Genomic DNA, 24,303 nt, shown 5'->3' with positions numbered 1-24,303 from the left:
TTTTATGGGTATTTTGAGTGGCTTTCACATAAGTTGTTGTCTTCGGTCTAGGCGCATTTGTTGGACGACAGGGTCCACCAATTGCAGGTCATGCAACAGGCACACCTGTCTTGCCTCTTCTTCCTTGTATACACATTACATGTTGCCACTGTTTGAGCTTTACAGTGGTACTTGGGTTCTTCCCATTTCACATCCACATGATGCTTTACCCTTGCTTGTGCCCTTATTCACTTGTTGCACTATCATATCTTTCTATGGCTCTCACCAATGCTTGTTCTCTCAAATTACACAGTTCCTTTGATAGTGTAGGATTTCACTAAACTTCTTTCATTCAGATCAGTTTTCAACAGAACTTGCTTTCATTGGCATCAGTACTCAAAAAGGGCTTATTTTCTTGCTTTCATTCAGTTCAATCATTTTGTTGGAACCAACATACAATTCCCAGTATACTCTTCTGCTGGGAACCTGTACACTGGTTCACTGACGTATTCACAAGTTAAAATGTTATAGTTTTCCCTGGCCCTCTCTTGGCCTTATCTATACTGGCACTCTCTTGACACTTGGCAATGCTTTTGTCTCCTTGGGCATGGATGATGCTTGTCCTCTCTTGACTCCTAGCAAGGCTTACAACCTCCTCTTGGCACTTGACAAAGCTTGCTTAAACTCACACTTAATTCACCATGGGTTTCACTCTGTTCGAGGTTAGCCTTTCTTTCATCTCTTTTACAGTTCGGTATTCACAAAAACTTTCACACGGTTTTCTTAGCATTCCAAGGCATGAATTTGTTTGCTTAGCAGAGTGTGCCAATTAAAATGTTCTTGATTAGCAAACACACCCATTTGATTAGCAATGTTATACAAAAATGTTAATGTCACCAGAAGTTATTTTCATCCAAAACATAAAATTAGCAGCAAAAGAGCATTTTTGTTGTCCGCTGAAGTAAGATAGTAGTGAGACAAATCAGGCCGTGCAAATTCTTTAAAGTGCCACTAGACCTGCAGGTTGAGCAATTTCGTTTCCTGCTCGACCTAAACAAAATTGACACGACCTATACAGCCGGTGACAAAAAATGTAAATGCGCTTTCTGTCAGTCAATACGTTTATTTCGGCCATAGGGCCAGAAAAGTACATGAAACACAAAATGACAACAGGGACATTAAACATTTTGTAAATGGATGACAAGGACAAGATGAATTAATATCAATACTGTTAGTTACATTTAGGCCAGACTAGCCAGTCCAGAGCCGGGTTCCGGCAACAACCAGCTATCATCAGCCGTAGATATTTCTTTTGCCCCTTATCTATTACAACTTCTCTAAGGCTGCCTCTCCAATGGCAACACATTTGCCCCAGTACGCACTAGATTGTGGGGCCTAGCTACGGACCAATGGTCTATTTTAGGTTTCCGGGTGAGGGATCATTTGAATTGAACTGATAGTTGGTACAGCACTTTTCATATTGACTCTGAAGATGCTGAAGGCTACGCCATGGTCCAAAAAATCAACTCGAATGGGATCAAAATCGTTTTCTCCCTGATGGCAAAGTCTGGTACAGTTTCAGATACTTTCCTGTCGTACAGAAAAAAGCAGCGGGCAGTACGCAACCAATGCAGGGATTTGTTTATCAAGGCCTCCCAGGGTTCCCCTGTTATTGGAGGTTTTAGGAACTTAGTGCAGATATATGTGCGTTGAGGTCGACCCCAGACCTTGACTCATTAATTGTTGGTTTAAATCTAGGGGTGCTAGCCGTTTCTCTGACTATGGCCTGTGCAGATTTTGGTGCCCTTTTTCTCTTTGGTTATGCGCTTTCAGTAAAGTGTTGCATGTCACCACAAACCTACTTTGTTTTGGCACACTGCTACTAGTTATGCACAGTGAAACCTATTTGACATTGACTGAGCTGTGGCTGAGTATCTATAAAATGTAAAAGGTTAGCTTCATGAATGTACACAAATAAATAGATATGATAAAAAGACTCTGAAAACAGTTTGGCCATCTCACTCCTCCAGGTGTTAATATATAATGCAATCATAATGATAGAGCAAAGTGAGCTCTGGAGGCTAACTACAGTGTGTGGTATTGCAGCCAATGTACAATTTGGATGGTACTATTGATCATTCTCTTGCGTAAACATCTAGTTAGCTTTGTGTATTCATTATGTACGAGGAAAGAAAGGAAGACTAAGCAGAGTGGATGGCATACCAGGCAGAAAACTGGTCCAAGTAGGTCGGAAATTGTAATTTGCTGCCATTTCACTTTCAGGGTAACTGGTATAAAACCGCTCCTGCGTTGAGCACCAGTTGCACAAATAAATGCAACCAGCCAGTCACAGAACTAGATTTGTCATTAAGAGCAGTTGGTCGTGTGATCATGTACATTTTCAAACGTTTTCACTCATCAATGTGATGCATCTTCTGCAACAACAAAAAAATCTAGTTGACACTACGAGATTTAGGGACACCGACCTAAACTTTACTGTACTTTAAACTATGGCGATAATGCAATGTTTTACTGAAGCAATACTGAAGTTATGAATTATGCAACAACTGAAATTGTTTTTTAATAAAGTTACACATCCTGGTCTTTGCCATAGAGGATATAGATGGCTTAATAAAAGTATCATCCTGATTACTTCTGGTTTTCAATTGTTTGAAAAAGAAAGAAAATCTTGCTTAGCACTCCCACACAGGCCTTTGGCACTTAAGAGTGAAGGAGAGGATTACTATTGCACTCTCTCTTCATTAGCCCCTTTGAACGTGGAGTGAACAGAGAAGAGGGTGGCAAGAGCCTTGGAGCCCAGAGGAGAATTCAGGGCGAGCAGGGCTTTCATTGAACAAGGTAACTTAAATAGCTGACTTTGCTACACAAGTGCCAATTTAATTAGCAAACCTACAGACTTGCATAGCAAACTGCTATGCGACACTGCTTATTTTATGCCTTGCACTCTCATGTCATCATGATTATCAAATGCATTCAGTAATTTGACTGAGTTCAAACGTGACCGGCATTCATAAAGCCGAGCAGTCTTTTGCTCACTCGCAAGCGACCCAACCTGCAGCAACAACACGGTCTACACCTCAGCGTACTGGATTCATTCAGGCTTCTCTGCATCATCGGGTACGCTATCTCCAGTTGCTCTTCTCCGTGACGGCAGGCTCGCTGTCACTTCTCCCGGCTTGTTGTGCCTCTCCTCCTGGATCTCCACAGCTTCTGCTGCACAAGAGAGTGAGTCTTTCTGACTCCATGAGGTATGCAGGTTCTGCTTCTAGTGACCTCTCGAATGCTCCCGCCACAATCCGCTTCCGCTGCAACGACTATGTCGCTCGTCAGCGTTTCAAGCACGTGTCTCTATGGCTATACCTCCAGCTTCTCCAGCAAGCGTTTCACTGATGATTCTCTTAGCCTCACTTGAGTGGGCCATTTATACTGTGCCCTTGGCTTCAGGTGTAGGCAATGTTCACTCATTACATAACGATCGTGGTACTACGCATCCCTCTCCTTCTATCCCTCTCCTTTCTCGTCCCAGTACTAGAGTGGTGTTTATTAGGTAAAGAGTTTTGGGCAAACCATGGAAGGGATTGATAACCGCTTATGAAGGCCTTGTCATGTCTCGTTTGGGACAGATAGAGGAGCCTACATGGGGTTTTTCCTTTTACCACCAAGATGGCGCTGGTTTTGCCACGCAAACGTCTAGTTCCTCTTTACAGTTATTCCTGTTTCCGTTCCACTCTATCAGTTCGGAATATATGCTGCTGCAGCACAGCTCTCAACGCAGCGCTACATTCTTCTTTCAGACTCTTCGTAAGTTCGTAATCCTGTTTTCCGCCTTGGAACAAGCGTAGGGAGCCTTTTTTTCGCGCCTATTGGATCACTCCCACATGACTTACCAGTACGTATATGTCCTTCATGCTTCCCTCCCTGACTAACCGCCTTAGTTCTTACCTATTCTGATTGCAGTTCTATTCTCTCATCGCAGCGCGAGGAGAGGTTTAGTGCCCGGTCATAGCCCACTAAACCTCTGCAACCTTGAGAAGGAGACAGATCATCAGCATTTCTGCTCCGCTGTTCCATGTCACTTTTTCCTGACTTGCAACAAGAAGCCCATGCCACTCTACAGCTAGGATTCGTCCGAGGGTTTTTCTTTCCCAGAGGGTTTTCCCTATGAAATTTGTCTGACCCTTCTCTGCTTCAGATAAGAGAACTGGAGAGGCAAGAGTTATTGGGAAACCTCTCGTAAACGTCCCATTGTTGCATCGGATTAGGTTAGTTGCAGTCTTTTAACATATCCATGCTTTGCATATTTCGATTTAAAAGCCATACAATGGTTACAGGTCTGGGAAATGTTGGACTCATTGTGAAAGGGAAAATGGGGGATACGGGTCTCACCCGACTGTGCTTCATCCCCACTCCACAAGCCTCCTCAACCCTTGGTGACCCTTTCTCCCATATCCACCCCCATGGTCAGGATCCAAAAGCAACGGCCTTTCCCTGGTCACCAGGAGGTAAGGATATATTTGGGAAAGAGGTGAGGATGACCTCGGACTCCTTAACAGAGTGTAGAGAGTTGTAGGGCAGAAAGTCCAGGTAGGGCCCCAGGAACCACTCTAGCTTTCTCTGCCTTCTATGTCCACTGGCGCCTCTGTTCACAAGTGTATCGAACAGAGTGAATCAGGACCATGGAAAGCTTTCACCTAGTTTGGACCAAGAAGAATAGTTTGTTTCCCCATAAAGTCTGAAAGGGGTGAGGTAGCCCCTTTTTGAAACTGTATGAACTGGACACTTGTTTTCGAGCCTTGGGGGCGGCCCAGGTACCTGCATCCTGTGGAAGAGACACTGGGAGGTCCGTCAATACAATTGGTGAGCTACAACATATGCTATTGGAGTCCATGTGGATCCTAGTTGGAACCCTTTGACAGTTATATTTCATTATTGGTCCCCAAATGCTTGAATGAGTTTCATGTGTATATTTGTGTGACGTGATCACTGGTGAGGTCCAAGGAACAGCACAAAAAGTATTTATTGGCAAGGCCGTATCCATACAAGTTTAGCTGAAAAAATGAAGTATTGTTATTTACATAATTGTAATCTTGTACTGCTTGCTTTATCAAACTGCACTGTTAGAAATATATTAATACATATAGGTGTCCAGAAAATTGTAGGAATAAACATCCACGAATTGGGAAACATGCTTTGCTGAGAATACAGCAGACAGGATAGATTGACCGCATGGAATTCTATCAATGTCTTGGACTGGGACAAGCAGGGTACCACATGAAAGGGAAAATTGGGAGAGAGGATTACAGTGACGCAGATGGGCATAAATAAAGAAAACAAAGCGTGAAACTGCAGATATGCGGAGTAGGCTGGATACTTAGAGGTGTTAAATCCTTGAATTTAGTAAAGGGACCCAGTTCAAGTACCTCACACTGAAGCAGTGAGCAAAAATGCAGTTTTTCTCCCAAATAAGAGATACGCTTTTCTTTCAACATGACTTGTTCGGTCCTTGACTGGTATGCAGCTTATATAGCCATTGACCACTTCAGTAACTCCTCTTGCTTGCATCCTCAGACGACGAAAAGCAACCTTGTACAAAGTACAGTGAATGATCAGGTGAATGCCAAGATCCGATCCAAGTATTGGTCTGATAGTAAATCTGTTGGAGATTTGTAACCAGATACAAGTACCTTGCAAACCACAATAGAGGCTGGGTTCCTAGAGAACAATGGGCTGCAATGAATGCTGTCGGAATTGAACATTGTTGGCAGATAGTTTTGTGTGGGATTTGAAGCAGAAGGTATTGCATTGAAATGCATTCTGTACTAGGTGATGTTTCATAATCACTGGTGGAAGCTGGGTTAGAACATACTGAGCATGCAGTGGTTTGTGTTCCAGGTGGCGGTGACTTTTGATGACATTGCCATCCATTTCTCACAGGAGGAGTGGGAGTACTTGGAAGAATGGCAAAAGGAGCTGCACAAGAATGTGATGTGGGAGAATTATGAAGCTTTATCCTCTCTGGGTAAGTTGGAGTATTTTTTGCTTTACCAACAAGGACCTGGTTTAGGAACATTACTAATGATTGACACCTGTAATTAGTAATTTCAGCTTACTCACTAACTCTGGATGTGATCTGAATGAATCTTTCTGAGCATTTAGGACCCAACTTCTGGTGCTGACTCAGTCAGAACTTGAACTAGTCATATCTCTTCATGTAGCCGCTGCCAACACTAAATCTGTCACTGATTCCTGTGGATGTCAAATAATCCCATTCATCTCCTTATAGTGAAGTTTTTTTTCTCCAGATCTGCCACAGACTTTGTGTGACCGTGAACAATTCATTAATCATGCCTATGGCTTATTTCTACCTGTTGTATGTTTGGTGGCTAGCAATAGTGTGAAACATTTTCAAGGCAAAGTTGGCACACGTGAAGAAGTACCCTGCTTGGTGTTTGGAGCACAGTGTGAGAGGGTCACAATGGTTGAGTGCCATCACCCGCAGCATACTCTGGCTACAAGTGTCCAGCCTATGCCCTTTGAAGGAATGTTCTGTGCAGCACTGCTGACTAGTATGGTGCAATCATGTATTGCGATAATATTGAATGGAAAGAGGAAAAGCATGAGATTTTCTATGTCTGCAGGATTGGTTGAGAATTTGCGATCCTGCAGAGCCACACAGACTCTGCAGCAGTGTGATGGTGTGGCCTAGCACACGGGTCGACTGCCCGCCAGTGCACTCACTACGTATATCAGTTCCAAAATGGTGAATGAGCATTTTGAATGCCTAGACCTTATTTCGCAGCCCCTGGCTTTCACACCTGAACACAGCTAAACCCTGATGGTAAACTAATCACATTCACAAACTCAATACTAATCCCAGATGCAGGGTTTGGAGAAGTTCAGCCCAATGGGAGGAGCAAATACTAATTAAAAGCCTTTAATTACTTAGTCAGGGTATGGAAGTTAGGATATTAGAAGAGTGACATGGATGGCATATAGAGGAGCTGGTAGTGGAAAGGAGACCAGAGGTGGGAGAAGACTGGTGGCAGAAGGCTGGTTTGGAGGAAAGAGGAAAAGAGAGGTGAGAGTCCCAGGTGGAAGGTTGGACTGAACATCCAAGCCGAGGTGGGAGAAGGAGATGGGCAGAAGGGGTAAGTAGGAGGTTGTACAGCATAGTCAGAAGGATGTGGGACAAAGGGAGTATGGTGGCAGTTCGACAAAGTGCTGAAGTGGGCCAAACCTCTGAAGTTCAGCAGAAGTTACAAGGAGGGTGGTAGAAAGTAAAGTGGACAAGAGACTGGTAGGAGAGTTGAGGAGATTGGTGTAAGGAGGATAGGTGAATGAGTACTAAGCTCGAGGTGAGTTGGATACTCAGTGGAAAGTGGAGAGGTGTAAAGGTGTAAGTGGTACTCAAACGATCGTGGAAGAAATCCAAAGACTTTGAAGACACAGCTCAGGAGGGACAAGAAGGTGAAGAGTAGGGCGGCTTGCCTAGGAGCAAGACTTTTGGGAATTATGAGATAGCTGGATAAAGGTGGGATTGGGGGCATAGAGCTGGCACCCTGGGTCAAGGTGAGGGAGTAAAAAGAGATTTTCTGGTGGAAACTCTTGATTGTTGCTAGTTCTTTCCAAGCCCCCAGTAATTGTCCACTTCATGCCCTCCTGTGACATGGTTGACCAGGATTGGAAAATCCGAAATGGATGGACCCCACAACCAGAAAGAAGTGTCAGGAACACTCAGACAACGGGAACTATGGATGTTACTTTATTTCCGCCCAATCCTGTAAATACTCATAATACATCCTTCTTTAACATTATCTTTCTGTGACTGCGTGTTTTTGATCCTCTGTACCTGAGTAATATATGCAGAGTACAGTGTGTGCAATTCTGTTGCAGTGTAGAATTGCAGTTGAAGAGATTCCCATTCTTCCTGAGTCATTATCAAAATAAAATTACAAAAATTATTTATTATGTCTAGCTTCATGCCAGAGTCCGGTCTTTAAGCCTTAAACAGGGTTAAGACATTTATGTTAATAAAACGATTGTTGTAAAGACACCTACCTTTTATACGTCCCCTGAGTCAGACTTGCTGCAAGTGGTGGTAGAAGTGGGATATGCATGACCCGTTTTAGAGTCCGAACCTGACCAACATATAGATGTCCAGGTCTGTAGATAAATGAACCCTTATTGGAGGGTGGCGCATTAAGCCAACCTTCCTTAGTAGAGGGAAGTCCCTCCCACATCCAGCCAGCCTCTCCCCTGACTAGTGAACTCCCCAGCGGTTCAGAGAACGAGGAAGAACTTGATTTCTTGGGCCCTGACATTTTTTTGACTTCTAGCGAAAAGGGGAACTTGCACAAGGAATTTCTGGTTTGGATATGGCGTTGCCCCCATCTTTGGAATCTCCCTTAGAGAGAACTATTGATAGCTGAGAGAAGATCAGCACCATCAAGAGACTCTCAACCCAGTCCCAAGTAATCCAGCACTCCCCCCACAGAGTACGACAACCCTATTGGAAAGGGGGAAACGTGGGTGCCTTTTTCATAAAATGTGAAGGATTATCCACCCAATTTCATTTGGACGACACGCTTAAAATATGTGATTTGGCACTTTTGCTAAGGGGCAGTTACAACTCTTGTACCAAGTCATTAATGCCAATGAGACAATCCCATTCAACAAGATAAAGCAAGTCCTCCTGGGGAAGGTAGGAAAGATGGAGTCTTTCTTCCAAAGGAAACTCTGTAACGGCCAATTGCTCCCCAATGATATCACTATGGAATTGGCTGGGTGAATACAACATTTAATTAACCAATGGCTGGGAGGAAAAGCGTACATGATGTCCTGGAAGCAATAACTTTGGAACAGTTAATGAATTCTTTGGCCGCCCCTCTTTAGAGAGCTGTCTTACAACATCATCAACACTCTAGAGACAGCCATCCAGATTGCCTAGGCCCTCTCAGGAGCTTAAACCAACTTTTAAGGACACTTCTTCCATTGGCAAGGGTCGAGAAATGTCAACCCGCCCCCCCCCCCCCTCCTCCATAAAAGAGACGATATGGTAAGGTGACCGGTAGCACTACCCCCTGTGGAATAAAGAGGAGGCTGTTGCTAGAAAAACCTATTCCTCCTATGACCCCCACCTGTTTCTCATGTGAAGAAAAAGGCATTTTGCCCATACCTACCAAAGAACCAACCTGGCAAACCTATAGCAGTAGGGTGGTTAGGGGCAGAGGAATGGAGAGAATGGGAAGGGAAAAGGGGGGGAAATGACTGACGAGACAGATGTTTCTCTGTGTAGTACCAGTCCCTTCCAGGCCTGCAAATAGGTCTGATTAAATAAAACTTGGGACAATGCCCTAATCGATTCAGAGAGCAGACAAACAGCCATCACATCTGATGTAGTCTAGCGAAGTAGCCTAGATTTGGAAGAGGCTGTCAAAATAACTTGTGTCTACTGGAACGCAGAAATCTATTCTAAAGTACCACTCACCTTAGCGGTGAGGCCAGACCCAACATTGCTGAAAATGGCAATTATTGGGACAGATTTTCCTACATTTCCAGACCTACTCCAGACACCCCCCCCCCCCATGAGTGAAGCCCTGACGATTTACTCCCTCTGTTATCCTGGGAGGAGGTTACAGAGGAAAGTAAGAGATCACAATGGATTTGGCAGAGAGTTGTTTCGTTCCTTCTCCCCAAGGCGGAGCCACCCCCCTTTGGGACTAGGGGAAATTAACCTGCTGATCTTAACACCCTGTAGGGGACAGGGCAAGCAGGATCCCACTGGGTGCAACTCCTCCTCCACCACCCCGACCGCGAGTGGACAAGAAATCCCCAGAATTGTTGGCCATATGGACATTAAATAGGATAATGTTGTGCATGACCCTTTTGAAATGACTGGTAAGGGTTCCGACAATTTAAGGATACCATCATTGCATGTATCACAAAAACAAGGAATTGTCCAGTCTTGTTACAGCTTGAAATATAAAGGCTTGAAATATAAAGGCTTGAAATATAAAGGGCAAGTCAGATGGCACACAGCAAGAAGCAAAGGGAGGGAGAAAGAAATCCTGCAGAGTGAACTGCAGGAGGAGAGTCCCTCCCGTAAGATGGACAAAGGAAGCAGCCATACGTAGCTGGAGTTGTAGAGCGGAGAAGTGCAGGAGCCCATGGAACGCTGCTCTCTTCTACACTATGCCCAGCCAGTGACACTCTACTGCGCCCGAAGAAGAGGCACGACCGCATCAGAAGTGGTCGACGGGTGCTAAAAGCAGACAACTCTGTTGAGTATAGACTGGAAGAAGTGGAACTGACAAAGGGATGTCGAAGCCAGCAAAGGAAACCGAGATACAGTTCCACCATAGCTGAAGAGACGCCTCCCCAAGGAATGCTTCTACGAGGAGCAAGGTACATGGTGGTTCCTGGGAACTGGGAAGAGGGTGGAGAGGAACAGCCAGACCCCAAGTCGCTGGGTGGAGGGGACAGTTACCCGTAACAAGATAAGAACCAAGATACTTCAAGCTGGGGTAGGATACAAAATACCCCAAGCCGGGGTGAAGGACAAGAAAACCCAATGAATACCCAAAGACTGGATGGGACCTAGAATACCACATAACGCAGAGAAAGGAGCTGTACAACAAGAGTGAGCAAGACTGTACTACAAGGCGGTGTGACTGCTGGACGATGTAAAGAGAGCAAGACAATTGTTCAAAGAAGAGAGGAAAAATACAATGACATTGTGAAACTGAACTCTGTGTAGCTAGAAAGCAGCCCGGAAGACCTTTGGGTGGGGGTCGGAAACACGCCACTGTTACCTTGAGAGAGACAAAATTTGCTCTGTCTTGAAGTGTTATTTTTGGTTCATTCTGGGGGTTTAGGCCAGAGACACAATCAACACTTATGGGCAAGCCAATAGATGGTTAACACAAGGTAGTAGATGACATCCTTGAAAAGGTGAAAAACAAGCATGAAACAGTGAATTCTCTTGGCCATCTGCCAATGCTGAACAGTCGCAAAAAGAGGTTCCTCCTATGCAAGAAGGATACAAGTCTCAACCAGCATTTTAATGCCCAAAAATGTTCAGTGTACAAACCCCCCACATTTTCTAGCCCCAAGGTCATCCTGCTAAATAGTCTACCAGGAAGGTCAATACCGATGGAGAAGAGGCCAATTACCAGGCTGAGGTGGCCCTGCCAACAGCAGAACCGTACAAAACAATGACTCACAGCTCTAGGTGCCCTCCCATTTATCACCAGTTAGAGGAAAAATACTAATATTTACCCGTGAATGGGCAGTGGTTGCAATGGATAAGTGGATCCTGGACACAATAAGAGGTGGATTCTGTACAGAGTTCCTTATTTCCACATGCAGTATTCCACTACAGAAACCATGTCTTGTAAAAAAAAACACCTTTAACTCCTGTAAGCAGGATTCACAGCTCGCCTGTGAAGGGAAGATGTAGCGGTGGTACAAATAATATATCAAGATAAAACAATGTATTCAACAAATTTTCTTGTGCCATAGATGCCAAAACATTGCAGCCTGTACTAGTGTTGTCTCACCAACACTTTTGTCAAACCACATGAATTCTATTTGACCACCATGCTGGACGCTGTAGCACTGTTGAAACAGGGAGGCTTCCTGGCAATGTTTGATATCAAAGCTACGTACTTACGAATTTCCATGTTCCCAAAGCACTGAAGAGACGTTCATTTCAATGTAGGTGCACCACGCTACTAGTTCAAGATCTTCTATTTGGAATAACATTGCCATCATGTCTATTCCCAAAGGCATCAGTGGTGGCAACACTCATGTGCAGTGAGGGCTGTGAGAAACCGGAGGGTATCCTCAAACCTGCTCCCCTTGGATCCTTTTCTGCAGTGGCCAGGAAAAGGCCATCGCTTTTGGATCCTGACCCTGGGGGTGGAGTGTCCTTTGGGATTGGGCAGAGGCTATCCACAGGCGAGACATGGCATCCCCTTCCGAAAATCAACCTCATCCTCCCTCATCCTTCATGGGCTATTCTGAATAATTTTCCATCATTTCCCCTCATTCAACCCACTATGGAACTGGGATGAGGAAGAGGCGACTACGAGTAGCGAACACTAGTAAGCCATTTCACCACTCTAGTACTGAGACGAGGAAGAGGCCTGCTGAGTATTTTAAAGGTCAGGCATGTCTCAACTACTCACTAATTGCAACCAGGCAACTGTAATTTGGGACTCACCTGCAACCTATTAAGCAGTTAGAAGTTTATAAAAGGGCAGGAGATCAGCAGTGAAAAGGCCAGCAGGGAATTCTGTGTGCGAGGAGGCAGCTCTGGTGGATCCTGCAGGAGAGACAGGACACCGGAAGTTGACTCCTGGAAGTCGTGGAGCCAAAGGTCAGGCAGACAGCGAGAAGGCCACCGGTGGGGAAGCCTCAAGCTGGAGCTGCAGACACAGAAGAAAGAAGAATGGTGACTAACAGCATCCAAAGAGCTGCCGGCGAGATCCAAGTAAAAAGTGAAATGCGAGCGGGGCTGGCATGTGAATGCAAACCTGTTGGCGGGGCCGAAATGAAAAGCACATCTGCCCGGAGGAGACTCCAGGGACCGGTGAGTGCAGTGGGAAGAGCACTCGAACTGGGGTGCTCCTCGGGCTGTGTGAGGAAGCCGAATTAGATGCAGAATGAATATGAGGGCCTATGCCCGCTGTAGTTAACCAAAAGTAACTGGTTGAAAGGGAAATACAAGGACGAACCTACCTAGACGACTTGGGGATAATAGAACGGTACCTCACCTAACAGTACACACGGGCCCCAATGAAACCAATCGGGAGTGGCACTCCTTGTTACCAAGTCAATTCTAAATGGATCTATGTGATCACTGTGCGCCCCGTTATTTTGCCTATGAAAATACTAAAAACAAAAAAAGTAGCATGCAATGATTACATAGATCACCTTTTCCTGCATTCTACGTACCCCCCAACCAGTCTAACCATTTATACTTCCTGTGCCCTTCACTAACCTTCATTCTGGAGCCTTCCCTTGCAAGTCTTCATGGGTTGCGAGTTTCCTTTCCCTAACGTGCATCAGAACTTACAACGCTGTCCCTTTTTCTTTTTTTGTCAAACTTTATCCTCCCCCGTACTGCATATAGTGGAAGCGAGGGACAACCCCGCACGCCCCTCATTCCATTATACCGTTCAAGGGGAGCAGGGGACACCTCCCGCAATCCCTGCTGCCCTTGTTCAGTATGTTCGTATTTGGTCTTTTTTGTTACAGCCGAGTGTGCCGTGAATGCACATTCAGCATTTTATTTTCAAAATCTTCACAGAAAACCTTCTAAATCTGTCAACAAGAAAGACATTTCTAGGGATGGGGCTAGACTTCCCATCCAAGGAAAGAATACATACTTTTATGGAACTGTTCCCTTTTATCAACCATTACACAAGATCATAGTATGGAATGTGAGGAAACTACTAGGAATTATGTCATACCGCATATATTTTGTGCCACACACCAGATTGCTCAATAACCTGTCACAAGAATGGCACAGTGCACATTAGTCACAAGGAAATGTGATTGGGCGGGGAGGGGCAGTGGCAGGCTTCAGTAGTTATAACACAAAAGATCTTGGCACTAAAATGGTGGAATGAGCAAGGTGCATCCATTTCAATATTCCTTGATTTAAGAAATCATGACAGTAGACACAGAGCTAACCTCGCCGCCTTACCAAGCTCAAAGGGGACATAGCCTTATCTAGAGGCACACTTCCACATCAAGACTCATAAACACGACAACATAAACGCAATGTTTTACATGATCAACCAGGGACAAACCCATTCTCAGGCACTGTCCTAATCTGACGAATAATTTGGTATTGTTGCTCACAAACAAGACTATTCCTACAAGCCCAATGTGCAGCAGTGATGGATAAGTGTATAGCAGATAGCTGCAGCCGACATGCTTTGCATGAACAAAAGTGGCAACTGTGAGGGGTCAGTAATGCGAGGCAGACAACTGCTTGTGGTTTTCTCAGCATTTGACATTTTATTAAAAGAAAATGCAAAGAAAACCTAATGAAGCCTTCTCTACTAGGGAGTTCAGTACCTAGTCTAGGATCTAAGGGAAAATCAATCTCCTAGCATACACAAAACTGACCCTCACACTGAACAACAAAACATTCAAAGCAAATCCTAAACAACATAAACACATGATTATCAAATAACCAGTGTCGTGGATAATTTCCATTTGTCCTGGGTAGACTTCCTTCCCAGGAATGTCCAAAGTGAATCTCTCCCAAAGAAAAGTAGTCTTATCTGTTATTGAAAAGTTCCAAATGAAACAATACTTCACCCAAACAAAAATCCACTGGTAACAGTTCTTTCTCCGGTTTTTGAAAAGTTCCCATTCCAATATCCGCAAAGAAAACAGCACCAATGGTAATCCTGTATAACCTCCAACCAGGATAGGCTTGACAAAGTTAAAAACAAAAGTACCACTTCTGCTTCAACAACTGCCCTTCTTTTTGTAACCTCTGCAGTGGCTTTGTTATAACTTGTCAGGATGCTTCTTCTAAGGGGGTTGCTGTCCTCTTGACAACCACCTTCTGCAAATGATTTTGTGAAAGCTGGCTCCTTTGCTTACTACTTCAACTACATTCACATGTTCGATGACAATTTTATAGACAACCACAGTTTGTATGCTCTGCTGCAACTTGATACTTTAAGGATTTATCAGGAAACTTAGACAAGAGTCTTCAACCTCCACAGGTAGACAAGGCACTCTTCCTTCTGATGCCATAAGAAAGAGGCAGCCTCTTTTACTCTTCTGTCTGTTTTACAGCTACCACTAGAATCTGTCTTGGCTTCTAGACTGCTCTTTTCTCGCAGCTTCAAAAGTCTCCACTTCACAGATCAGCTCTTTTAACAAGCACGCAGCTCCCGTCCCACACCTTCTTGGTTCCAGTAGTTACCTCAAAGCTGCACCCTTGTATTAGAGGACACAGTATTTTTTACAGCTTCAACAACTTCAAAACATCGGTGGTTAGATCTTAATAAGGCTGGTTTCACCTTAGAAAGGATCTGTCTACTGGCTTGGGTATTGCATGTTCTTCTTGTGGCTCCAGCAACTTCTACAACTACAAAGTATTTATTCTGGATGTTACAAGAGTTAGGTTTCATTAAAGAAACAAAATGAATGAGGTACCGCTGGAGTATTTTAACTAAAAGACTTGCCTTCGGTCAGTTCCCTTTTATTCACACAGACTGCTGCTTCTATGTGGATCGGGTATCAAAATCACTTGCAAGCAACCTTTCTTTGATGTAAGTGTTCTTGTAACAATTGGGAAAGTCAGCTGCTACCTCTCGAGTGATTACCGACAACACTCTCCCTCTTAATTGGAGGTACGCGATCACTCCGGAAAGGGTTTTAAATACATCGATGGAAAATAAAAGCGTTCCTTATACGTGAGCACTTTAACTTGTGCTACACATGCGCAGGCGACATTTACTTCGTTGTGTAGACTTCCCACTGAACAGACAACTTCTCCAGCATGGGGTCTGGCATGGATTCACAAGCTCATGAATATTCCCGACGTCAGGCTGGGAATCCTCGGTAAAGAAAAAAAAATCAGTTTCAGTTTCGTTACTGAACTGTCTTTCTTCCTAATAACCAATCACTGATCTCTGGGTCACACTGCCCCCAGCCAATGACTGCCCTCTACCTAAGCCCCTCTGGCAGCCATCTTCCGATTTTTACCGCACGTTCAAGTTTTGGGAGTCCTCGTGCTATAGCTCTCGAGCTTTTACTGCGTTTTGCGATTTTTCAAAGAGTTTAATCTCAGTTTTTCGGTGAATCGAGCCTCAAGCTCCACCATTTCTACTTCCGATCAACGGGGACCCGTTTTGGAATTTTCTACGCCCCTCAAGGGCGAAGTTCTCGTTGAGTTACACTTCTTGGAGGATTCCAGAAGATCGTTGAGGCCTACCCCGCGTGGACATGGCCCAGGACAAAGGGAGCAAGACGCCCGGATCCAAGCTGTTCAGAAGCTGCCCTGGATGCGGATTGCAGAATGTTTTCAAGGAGGACGAGCATTCCAGATGCCTCTACTGCCTTCACGAAGAGAAAACGCACGTGGAGAACATGTCGGAGCGGACCATGAAGGATCGGCGTATACGCCTCACCAACCGGATGGAGGGTAAGACCCCAGCAGCAGGTGAGAAGAAGAAGAGGTCCGAGCGGTCTTCTAAGACCTTTGAGGGTGCTCCCGCAAACAAAAGCCAAAGCACCTCGAGTCCGCAGGCACTGGGAGCGCCGAACGGTCGGGCTCATCGGCTGCCAGGCAGGGCGCACTTTCACCGACGCCATCAACCACGAGCCAACGCTCTGGCTCGGGGAAAACAAAGTCGGAGAACCCGGGTAAACTTAGGGATAAGTCCCGGTCGATCCCGACAGAGACAGTTTAGGGGGAGCGAGCCGGCGACACTCCCCCCAAGGTGAAGGCGTCAGGCGCGTCTTAAGTCGTGAAGGCCTTGATTCACCTGGCTAAGGCCTCTATCGAGGAAGTTGTGGCGGCCCTGGCGAAGCCTGTGCAGGCTACCCCAGTGGAGACAACCTCAGGGCCCAGAGTTTCCCTGCCACTGCGCAGGGAATCCTCTTTTCAACCCATCGATAAGACCCCCGTGAGAACCCCGGTGGAAAAAGAGGGGGGGCAGTGGCTATCACAGACACGGATACAGCCTCTGAAGAGGAGCTGGCTGAAGTCGTAAAGATCCTGGACAAGAGGTTCGAGGAAGTCCGGTTCCATGGGAGGGATCCCGACGAGGCGGACAAAGAAAGCGACGGTGGCGCCTATTGAGGCGGAGGATTCCACTCCCCAACCGTCGCGCCCATCGCAACCGCTACCTGGGCCACAGGACCACTCGGGAGCAATCCTGATGGTGATCCAGGCCTTTTGTACAGAGATAAGGACAAGGTGGCCCCAACGGACGACCCAGCGGAGCCTGGACCGTCGGGAAGCCCTCCAAGCAAGCGGAGGAGAACTCATCCCCCACCGCCCTTCCAGCCGGCGCGGCCCTCACAGCCTTCTTCTCCTTCCCCGGTCCCGAGGGATGACACGGGGACAGAGATGGCCACAACGGGGACGGATGACGGTGGTGACAACGGGATGGGCCTCCCATCACCACCTCCTCGGGCCTCTCCGCCCGATGAAATTGGCTCCTTCCACGCCATGATCGCCAGGGCATCCGAGATCTTCCAGCTCTGACCCGTTGAACAAAAGAAGGAAGATTTCCTCCATCAACGGCGTGAGGCCAAAAGGAAGACGATCCTCTCTGTCTCGTTACTTGACGACATCTGGGACGAGGGGCTGGAACTCGTGAAGAACCCGTCCACGACCCCTGCCAAGAGAGACTGGTACGAGAAGAAGTACCAGGTCCTGGATTCCACCCCCATGTGCCTTAGAGCGCAGCCGACCCCGGATTCGGTCGTCTCAGCGGAGGCCAAGAAGAAAGCGGCGGGGGCGACGGCTTCAACTTCGACCTCACCGCCGGACAGCGAAGGGAAGAAATTGGACGCCATGGGACGACGGGTCATCTCGTCGGCGGCGACGACGACGATCAAAGCGGTCAACGCCCTTGTGATTGTGGCCCGCTACGACAGGGAACTGTGGTTTAAGATCGCTCCTCTGCTGGACTTCCTCCCAGACGACAAGAGGGCTGAGTCCCTGGAGATCCTGCTGGAACGCGAGGTGGCGTCGGACCACGCCATAATGGTGGCCATGGACATTGCTGACACCGGCTTCCACCAGATGGGCAACAGTGTTTGCCTTCGCCGGCGTGGTTGGCTCAAAGCAACCGATTTCCGCCAGGACGTGCAGACCAGAGTTTTGGGCATGCCTTTTGACGGAAACAACCTGTTTGGTAAGACAGTGGACGAGTCACTGCAGGCCATCAAGGCCGGCACGCAGAGGGCACGGGCTTTGGGAGTTTTACAGCAGCAACGGCCGCCCTTTTGGAACGCCAGAGGCAAGCAAAGTGCCTCCAAAGGAATCGGCGGCGGCTCCTCGACGTACCGCCAGGCGGCCCGCTCCTCGTCGCAGGAGGCCTACAGAGGATGCAGCAAATCAGGAGGATCTCGTCATCGTCGTCAAGGAGGCCAAGGCGGCAAGACCGCTACCAAGCAGGACTGAACCGGCTGTGGCATCGGGCCCCCACCTGAGCACCTGGGTGGGAGGCCGGCCGGCAAAGTTTGTCAGTGTGTGGGAGTCCATCTCCACCAACCGTTGGGTGTTGGATGCCATGGCCCGCAGGCACACTCTCGAGTTTCTAAAGAAGTGCCCCCGCATTCCACCCGTGGCCTGGAAGGAAAACCACGTCCCTCAACTGCTGCTGGAAGTAAGGGCGATGCTGAAGAAAGGAGCCCTTTAGCTTGTCCCAAATAGGCTCTGGGGCTCCGGAGTTTACTCACGTTACTTCCTCGTAAGAAAGAAGACCGGCAGTTGGCGACCCATCCTGGACCTTCGTCGTTTAAACAAGTACATCAAGTCCCAGAAGTTCCGGATGGTCACTCTCCAGCACGTGCTGAGGCAGCTGGAAGGGGGTGACTTCCTATCGTCGCTGGACTTGGAGGATGCCTACTTCCACATCCCCATTCTAAAAGGACATCGAAAGTTTCTCAGATTTGTAGTTCAAGGACGGCACTACCAGTTCAAGGTCCTTCCCTTCGGATTGAAGTCGGCGCCCAGGGTATTCACCAAGTGCCTAGCACCAGTGGCGGCGTGGCTACGCCTGCAGGGGGATCCACGTCTACCCCTACCTGGACGATTGGCTCATCCGAGCAAGGACAAGAGAACTCGCCGTCGAGCACACAGCGAAGACCGTCCAGCTGCTCAAGGATCTGGGATTCTCCATCAACTTTGCGAAATCCCACTTGGTCCCGTCGCAAGTCGCACTGTTCCTAGGGGTCAGGCTCGACACAGTGGCAACGTTGGCCTCACCGTTGGAGGAACGGACGAAGGCCATCCTTGGCAAGGTGCAACGGCTGTCGACCTTGGACGTGGCCAGGGTGAGGTCCATCAGGTCCCTTCTCGGCATGATGTCCTCGTGCATCTATCTCGTACTCCTGTGCAGGCTGCGGATGCGTCCACTGCAAGAGTTCCTCGACACCCCTTGGATGCAAGCGGAGGGCAGCTTCGAAGACAGGATCTCGCTCAACGAGACCTTCCGCCAAGCGATCTGGTGGTGGGGCACCCGCGCGCAACTCGAGGGATGGGGAGCGCACACAGGAGATCTCCACGCAAGAGGCCTTTGGCTCTCGGAGGAGAGATCACTACACATCAACGTCGTGGAGCTCCGAGCAGTGTTCTGGGCCCTCAGGTCATTCCTCCCGTCCCTCAAGGGCAAGGTGGTGAGGATCTTCACCGACAACACCACCATGGTGTTCTACATCCGGAAGAAGGGAGGCACCAGATCCCCAGCACTATCCAAGGAGACCCAGGATCTGTGGCAGTGGGCCGTCGCTCAAGGGATGTTTCTAGTACCCTTCCACCTGGCAGGAATAAAGAACACCATCGCCGACTCATTCAGCAGGGAGCTGGGCTCGTGCCATGAGTGGGAGCTGCGACAGGATAAAGTGGATCTGCTATTTCAACGATGGGGCAATCCCCAGATTGACTTACTTGCGACAGCGACGAACGCCAGGTGCCGGAGGTTCGCCAGCAGGTTTCCCCAGCCGGGGAGCATGGACGATGCCTTCTCACTCCCCTGGGGCCGCCTGTTCCTCTGTGTTCCCGCCGTTGCTGCTGCGACTCATCAACCAACTCAGTTGGTCCCGGTGCAGGATGATCCTCGTCGCACCGGCGTGGCTGAGACAGATCTGGTTCCCGGACCTTCTGGACATGTCAGCGTCCCCCCCCATTCAAACTGCCGACGGACGCGAATCTTCTTTCCAGAGAAGGAGGCGCCATCCTCCACCACGGCCGGGGTCGCTGAACTTGCAGGCCTGGCTCCTGCAGCACTAGAGTTTGGAGGGTACGATATTCCGGCGGGCTGCGAGGTGCTTGCAAAGGCTAGGGCGTCCTCAACTCTCAAGTGCTACAGACACAAATGGAAGAGGTTTTCTGTCTGGTGCCGAGCACAGACGATTAACCCTCTGCGGATTACGGCCCCTCAAGTGCTGCCGTACTTGCTATCGCTGGCCAAGGCGAGGCTGGTCCATGCCTCCATCAAGATCCTCCTGGCGGCTATCTCCCGCTACACCAGAACTCAGGGACGCTCATCCCTGTGGTCCCATCGCCTGGTGAAGGAGTTCATGAAGGGACTGTTACGATCTTTTCTGCCGGTGAAGGCTCTGGCCCCGACGTGGGAGCTCAACGTGGTGCTGACCAGGCTCATGGGCCCGCTATTCGAGCCTCTGCATTCGGCACCACTGAAGTTCCTGTCGTGGAAAACAGCGTTTCTTGTGGCTATCACCTCCGCACGACGAGTGGGAGAGATCCAGGCCCTCTCCTGCAAGCCTCCATACCTGACTTTCCACGAGTGGAGGGTGGTGCTGAGTATGCACCCCTCCTTCATTCCCAAGGTGCTGTCGGACTTCCATCTCAACGAGCCCTTGTGTTACCTGTTTTCTTCCTGTCGCCTTCGTCGCGGGCCGAAAGGACTCTGCACTCGCTGGATGTAGCTGAGGTGCTGAAGTTCTACGTGGACCGCACAAAGAGTTTTCGGAAGACATCACAGCTGTTTGTGAACTTTGGACCTGTGAACCAAGGGAATGCCCTCTCGAAGGCTTCCATTTCCAGATGGCTCCCCGGCTGCATCATGCACTGTCACCGGTTGCCAAACCGACCGTTGCCCGGCCGTCCGAGAGCCTATTCGACCAGAGCGATCGCTGCTAACACAGCGTGCCCCTGCTGGACATCTGCAGGGCTGCTACGTGGAGGTCGACGCACACCTTCACGAGAATCTACTGCGTCGACCGGGATTCCAGGGAGGAGTCCAGAGTCGGCCAAGCAGTGCTGCGCAACCTGTTCGCCTGAAGGTGGGCCTGGTGAGGAGGTAAGAGATGCTTAATGTTGAGTTGATAAAATGCTTAATGTTGAGCCTTGCCACCTCCCGTGGTTGTGCATGTGTGTACTGCTATGTATTCTTGTATTCATGAGCATGTGAATCCATGCCAGACCCCATGCTGGAGAAGGAGCAAGTTACTTACCTGTAACTGTTGTTCTCCAGCATGGGTCTGGCACGGATTCACATGCAAACCCTCCCTCCTACCCCTCTGCGGCTCTTTACTTGGTCCTACTGCCACTTTACGTGCTACCAAATCTGAAGATGGCTGCCAGAGGAGGGGCTTAGGTAGAGGGCAGTCATTGGCTGCGGCCAGTATGACCCAGAGACCAGTGATTGGTTATTAGGAAGAAAGACAGTTCAGAAACGGAACTGAAACTGATTTTTATTTTCTTTACCGAGGATTCCCAGCCTGACGACGGGGAATATTCATGAGCATGTGAATCCATGCCAGACCCTTGTTGGAGAACAGCAGTTACAGGTAAGTAACTTGTTCCTTTTACTCGCTCCCTCTTCTACGTGAGTGTTAATGCGAGCTGGTTACAGTTACCGGCAATGATTTTTCGTGAATTGGCAATCTCGGTGCTTAATGTGTGGGGGTGCCAGGGCTCAGCTCTGGCACTTATTTCAGAACCCCCCCAGCACTTATTCTCTCAGACTCAGTTTGATTATGATGTGTTGTGGCAACTGTATTATTTTAACTGCCAATCATATAATAAACAACCGTAGAATCAGAGAAAAATGTGAATGATGATTGTGTTTAAAGACATTGGCCCTCATTACAACCCAGGCGGTAAGTGTTTAACGGCGCTGTAAAGAGCGTTGGCGCCGTTAAACACTTACCGCCTGATTACAAGGTCTCTTAGCGGGATGGTGACTTTAACGCCTGCTTTTTGCAGGCGTTAAAAACCAACCCGCTAAGGGACCTTGGCGATAATTACGGCAACCGGAATTTACGGTGCCGTAATTATCGCCTTCTCCATTCCCATTATGCCCAATGGGGCAAAAATGGGAATGGGGAAGGGGCCAATGGTGAATGGGGAATTACCGCCCCACTCACCTTGTAATGGGGCGGTAATTCCGCCATCCACCATGGCGGAATCGTAACCTTAGCGGCATGGACCATGGTGCTAAAAGCACCATGGTCCTCCGCCAAGGTTGTAATGAGGGCCATTAACTTCACTCACCGGCTCCAAAATCACTGCGGTTGTGGGCAGCTTCCACTTCCTGTCTTTTATTCCTATTACTAGTACTTCAAGCACTCTTGGGATCTACACCCCTCTTCAGTACGGATGTCTTCGATTGGCCTCGACCACGGAGAGTCGCCTTCTCTTCCACGTCCCTTGGCTTGCTTCTGCACACGGGCCTCAGGTAGCTGCACAACCTCAGCTCTGCAGTCACAGCAATTAGGCGCACCTGGAGAAACCATCTACTTCAACAAGTCTCTCTCAGTGCAGCCACAGCCAGATAGGGTTTGTGAACACAGGACCAACTCAGAACCTGCAAATATTCTCCCTTAAGTGGTCACACTTCCTTGTGAACTGCCAGCCTCATGATCTGCTCTTAAACTACTACTAGTGCCAACCTTCCAGCTCCTCCTTTCTACTGCTCCTTACTGCTTGAGCCTTTTATGCCTCTCAGGTGGGGCAATTGGCTTCAGGTGCAGGCCCTTAGTGTTAATTGCCTGACCCTGCTAAAGGCTGTTACGCCTGCCTGCCCTTGACTTCTGCAGCCCTCTTCTTCAGTCCCTGAGGGATTCTGGGACATGTAGTTCTTTTTGAGGAAATTAGGTTTTTCCACTTATTTTAGTCGGCAAAGGGCTATCTGAAGGGAGGGCTTACAAGGAAAGTTTAAAAGGGGTTCCTCCCAGTCTTCCTGGCACCACCAGGGTCAGGATCAGAGAGTGCATGCCTTTCCCTGGCCACATGAGAAGGGTCCCAGACCAGGTTCCTGGGAGAAATCCCATTGGATTCTCCACACAGCTCAAGACAAATACACACTAACAATGTTCACTATGCAGGGAAAAGCAAACCGACTTATTTGCTGGCAGAATGTATGCAAAATGCCCAAACTTTGCTTCTAATTATTCAGAACCAGGATCAGTGGGCAATATTTGCTTACGCTTTTTCCCCAGTTAACCCACAAAGTTCTGCAAAAGCAATTGCAAGAGGGTCTGACCATAATCCTGTTCACATAAACAATGTTGAAACAGCTGTAATACCTGCAACATATTTTTTGACATAACACCATCAGATAACACACCCATATCCATACTTTGAGAAACCTGAAGGTGTCTTCCTTACTAATCCCCGGGGATCTGTCATCCAGGTGGCCAGGACACGGCCATCACTATTGGATCCATTTCCTGTGGGTGGACCAGTGCGGGAGGATCACCTGGATTAGGGGGGGTGTCATCAGGGAGTGGAAGTGGGACTTCCTTATAACACCTTTTCCCCATCCTACCCCGTAGGCAGAGTCAGGCAATTGACAATAACTACACACATCCGACGGCTCTTTTCCTTCCCCACAGGGATAAAAGGTGGAGCACAAGAGCACACTTTGTGCAAGGCAGACCGCACGATGAGGCAGCTATTCCAGGACGGCAGTTCAAGAGGAGGAGAAAGGCAGCGATAACGAAAGGACAACAACGAGTGAAGTGCCCTTGCCCTTTTTGACCCAGACTCGCAAGCCTCCATGATAGTAATTATAAGGCAGGGAATAGCTAGAGTGTGGTGTAACAGATGCCAATGGTGTACGGAACCCTCCTACACTCATAACCAAGTCAGGGAAAGACGCTTGCTACTGTGGTACCGGCCTTGACTCCCGAGACAAGAAATACCAAGCGGTTCATCACAGCCGTTGAGTCGGAGGGAGAACCGAAATTAAACAAAGCTGTGTTGAGCAAAGGTTGCAAATGGCAACATAATGTGAATCAAAGAGCAAAGACTGTGTGTGTTACGGAACTGTTGAAACAATCTCCAGGGAGAGACCAGCTGCAGAGTGGTCCAGCACCACGTGGGCGCTCATTCGAAAGACTCTGACTGGTCCCCGTTTGTTAAAACTACAGATTCCAGGAGGCCCTAGGAGAGCCGACGCAAGAAGTCAAAGTAGTCATACAAGGGTCGAGTAAAACCCCTTGTACAATCGAAAGTCTTTGACCCGTAACCAAGAGGAAAGCAAAGGGAACTAAATCCTGCATTGTGTAAAGCAAAGTGAACTGTGTAACTGGGTAAGTGTGAACCCGGCTGAGGGATGCCTGAAA

The 24,303-nt window shown here is 48.1% G+C and overlaps 1 protein-coding gene across 2 annotated transcripts in view; it reads left to right on the top strand.

The window, feature by feature from the left end:
• Nucleotides 1–24,303, top strand: part of LOC138567597 (uncharacterized) — a 153,180-nt gene that overhangs the window by 40,369 nt on the left and 88,508 nt on the right. Inside the window, exon 2 of one of the 2 annotated variants that reach the window (XM_069645980.1) lies at nucleotides 5,893–6,019. In XM_069645980.1, coding sequence (XP_069502081.1) covers nucleotides 5,893–6,019 — 127 coding nt within the window. The remainder of the gene's footprint in view (nucleotides 1–5,892; nucleotides 6,020–24,303) is intronic. The other variant, XM_069645981.1, reaches the window with a different exon arrangement.

The sequence above is a fragment of the Ambystoma mexicanum genome, chromosome 2p, assembly GCF_040938575.1.
Source record: "Ambystoma mexicanum isolate Mex_15411 chromosome 2p, UKY_AmexF1_1, whole genome shotgun sequence".
In the NCBI taxonomy this organism is placed as follows: Eukaryota; Metazoa; Chordata; class Amphibia; order Caudata; family Ambystomatidae; genus Ambystoma; species Ambystoma mexicanum.
The sequence above is the reverse complement of the archived record's forward strand: the minus strand, read 5'-3'. Positions and strand labels throughout refer to the sequence as shown.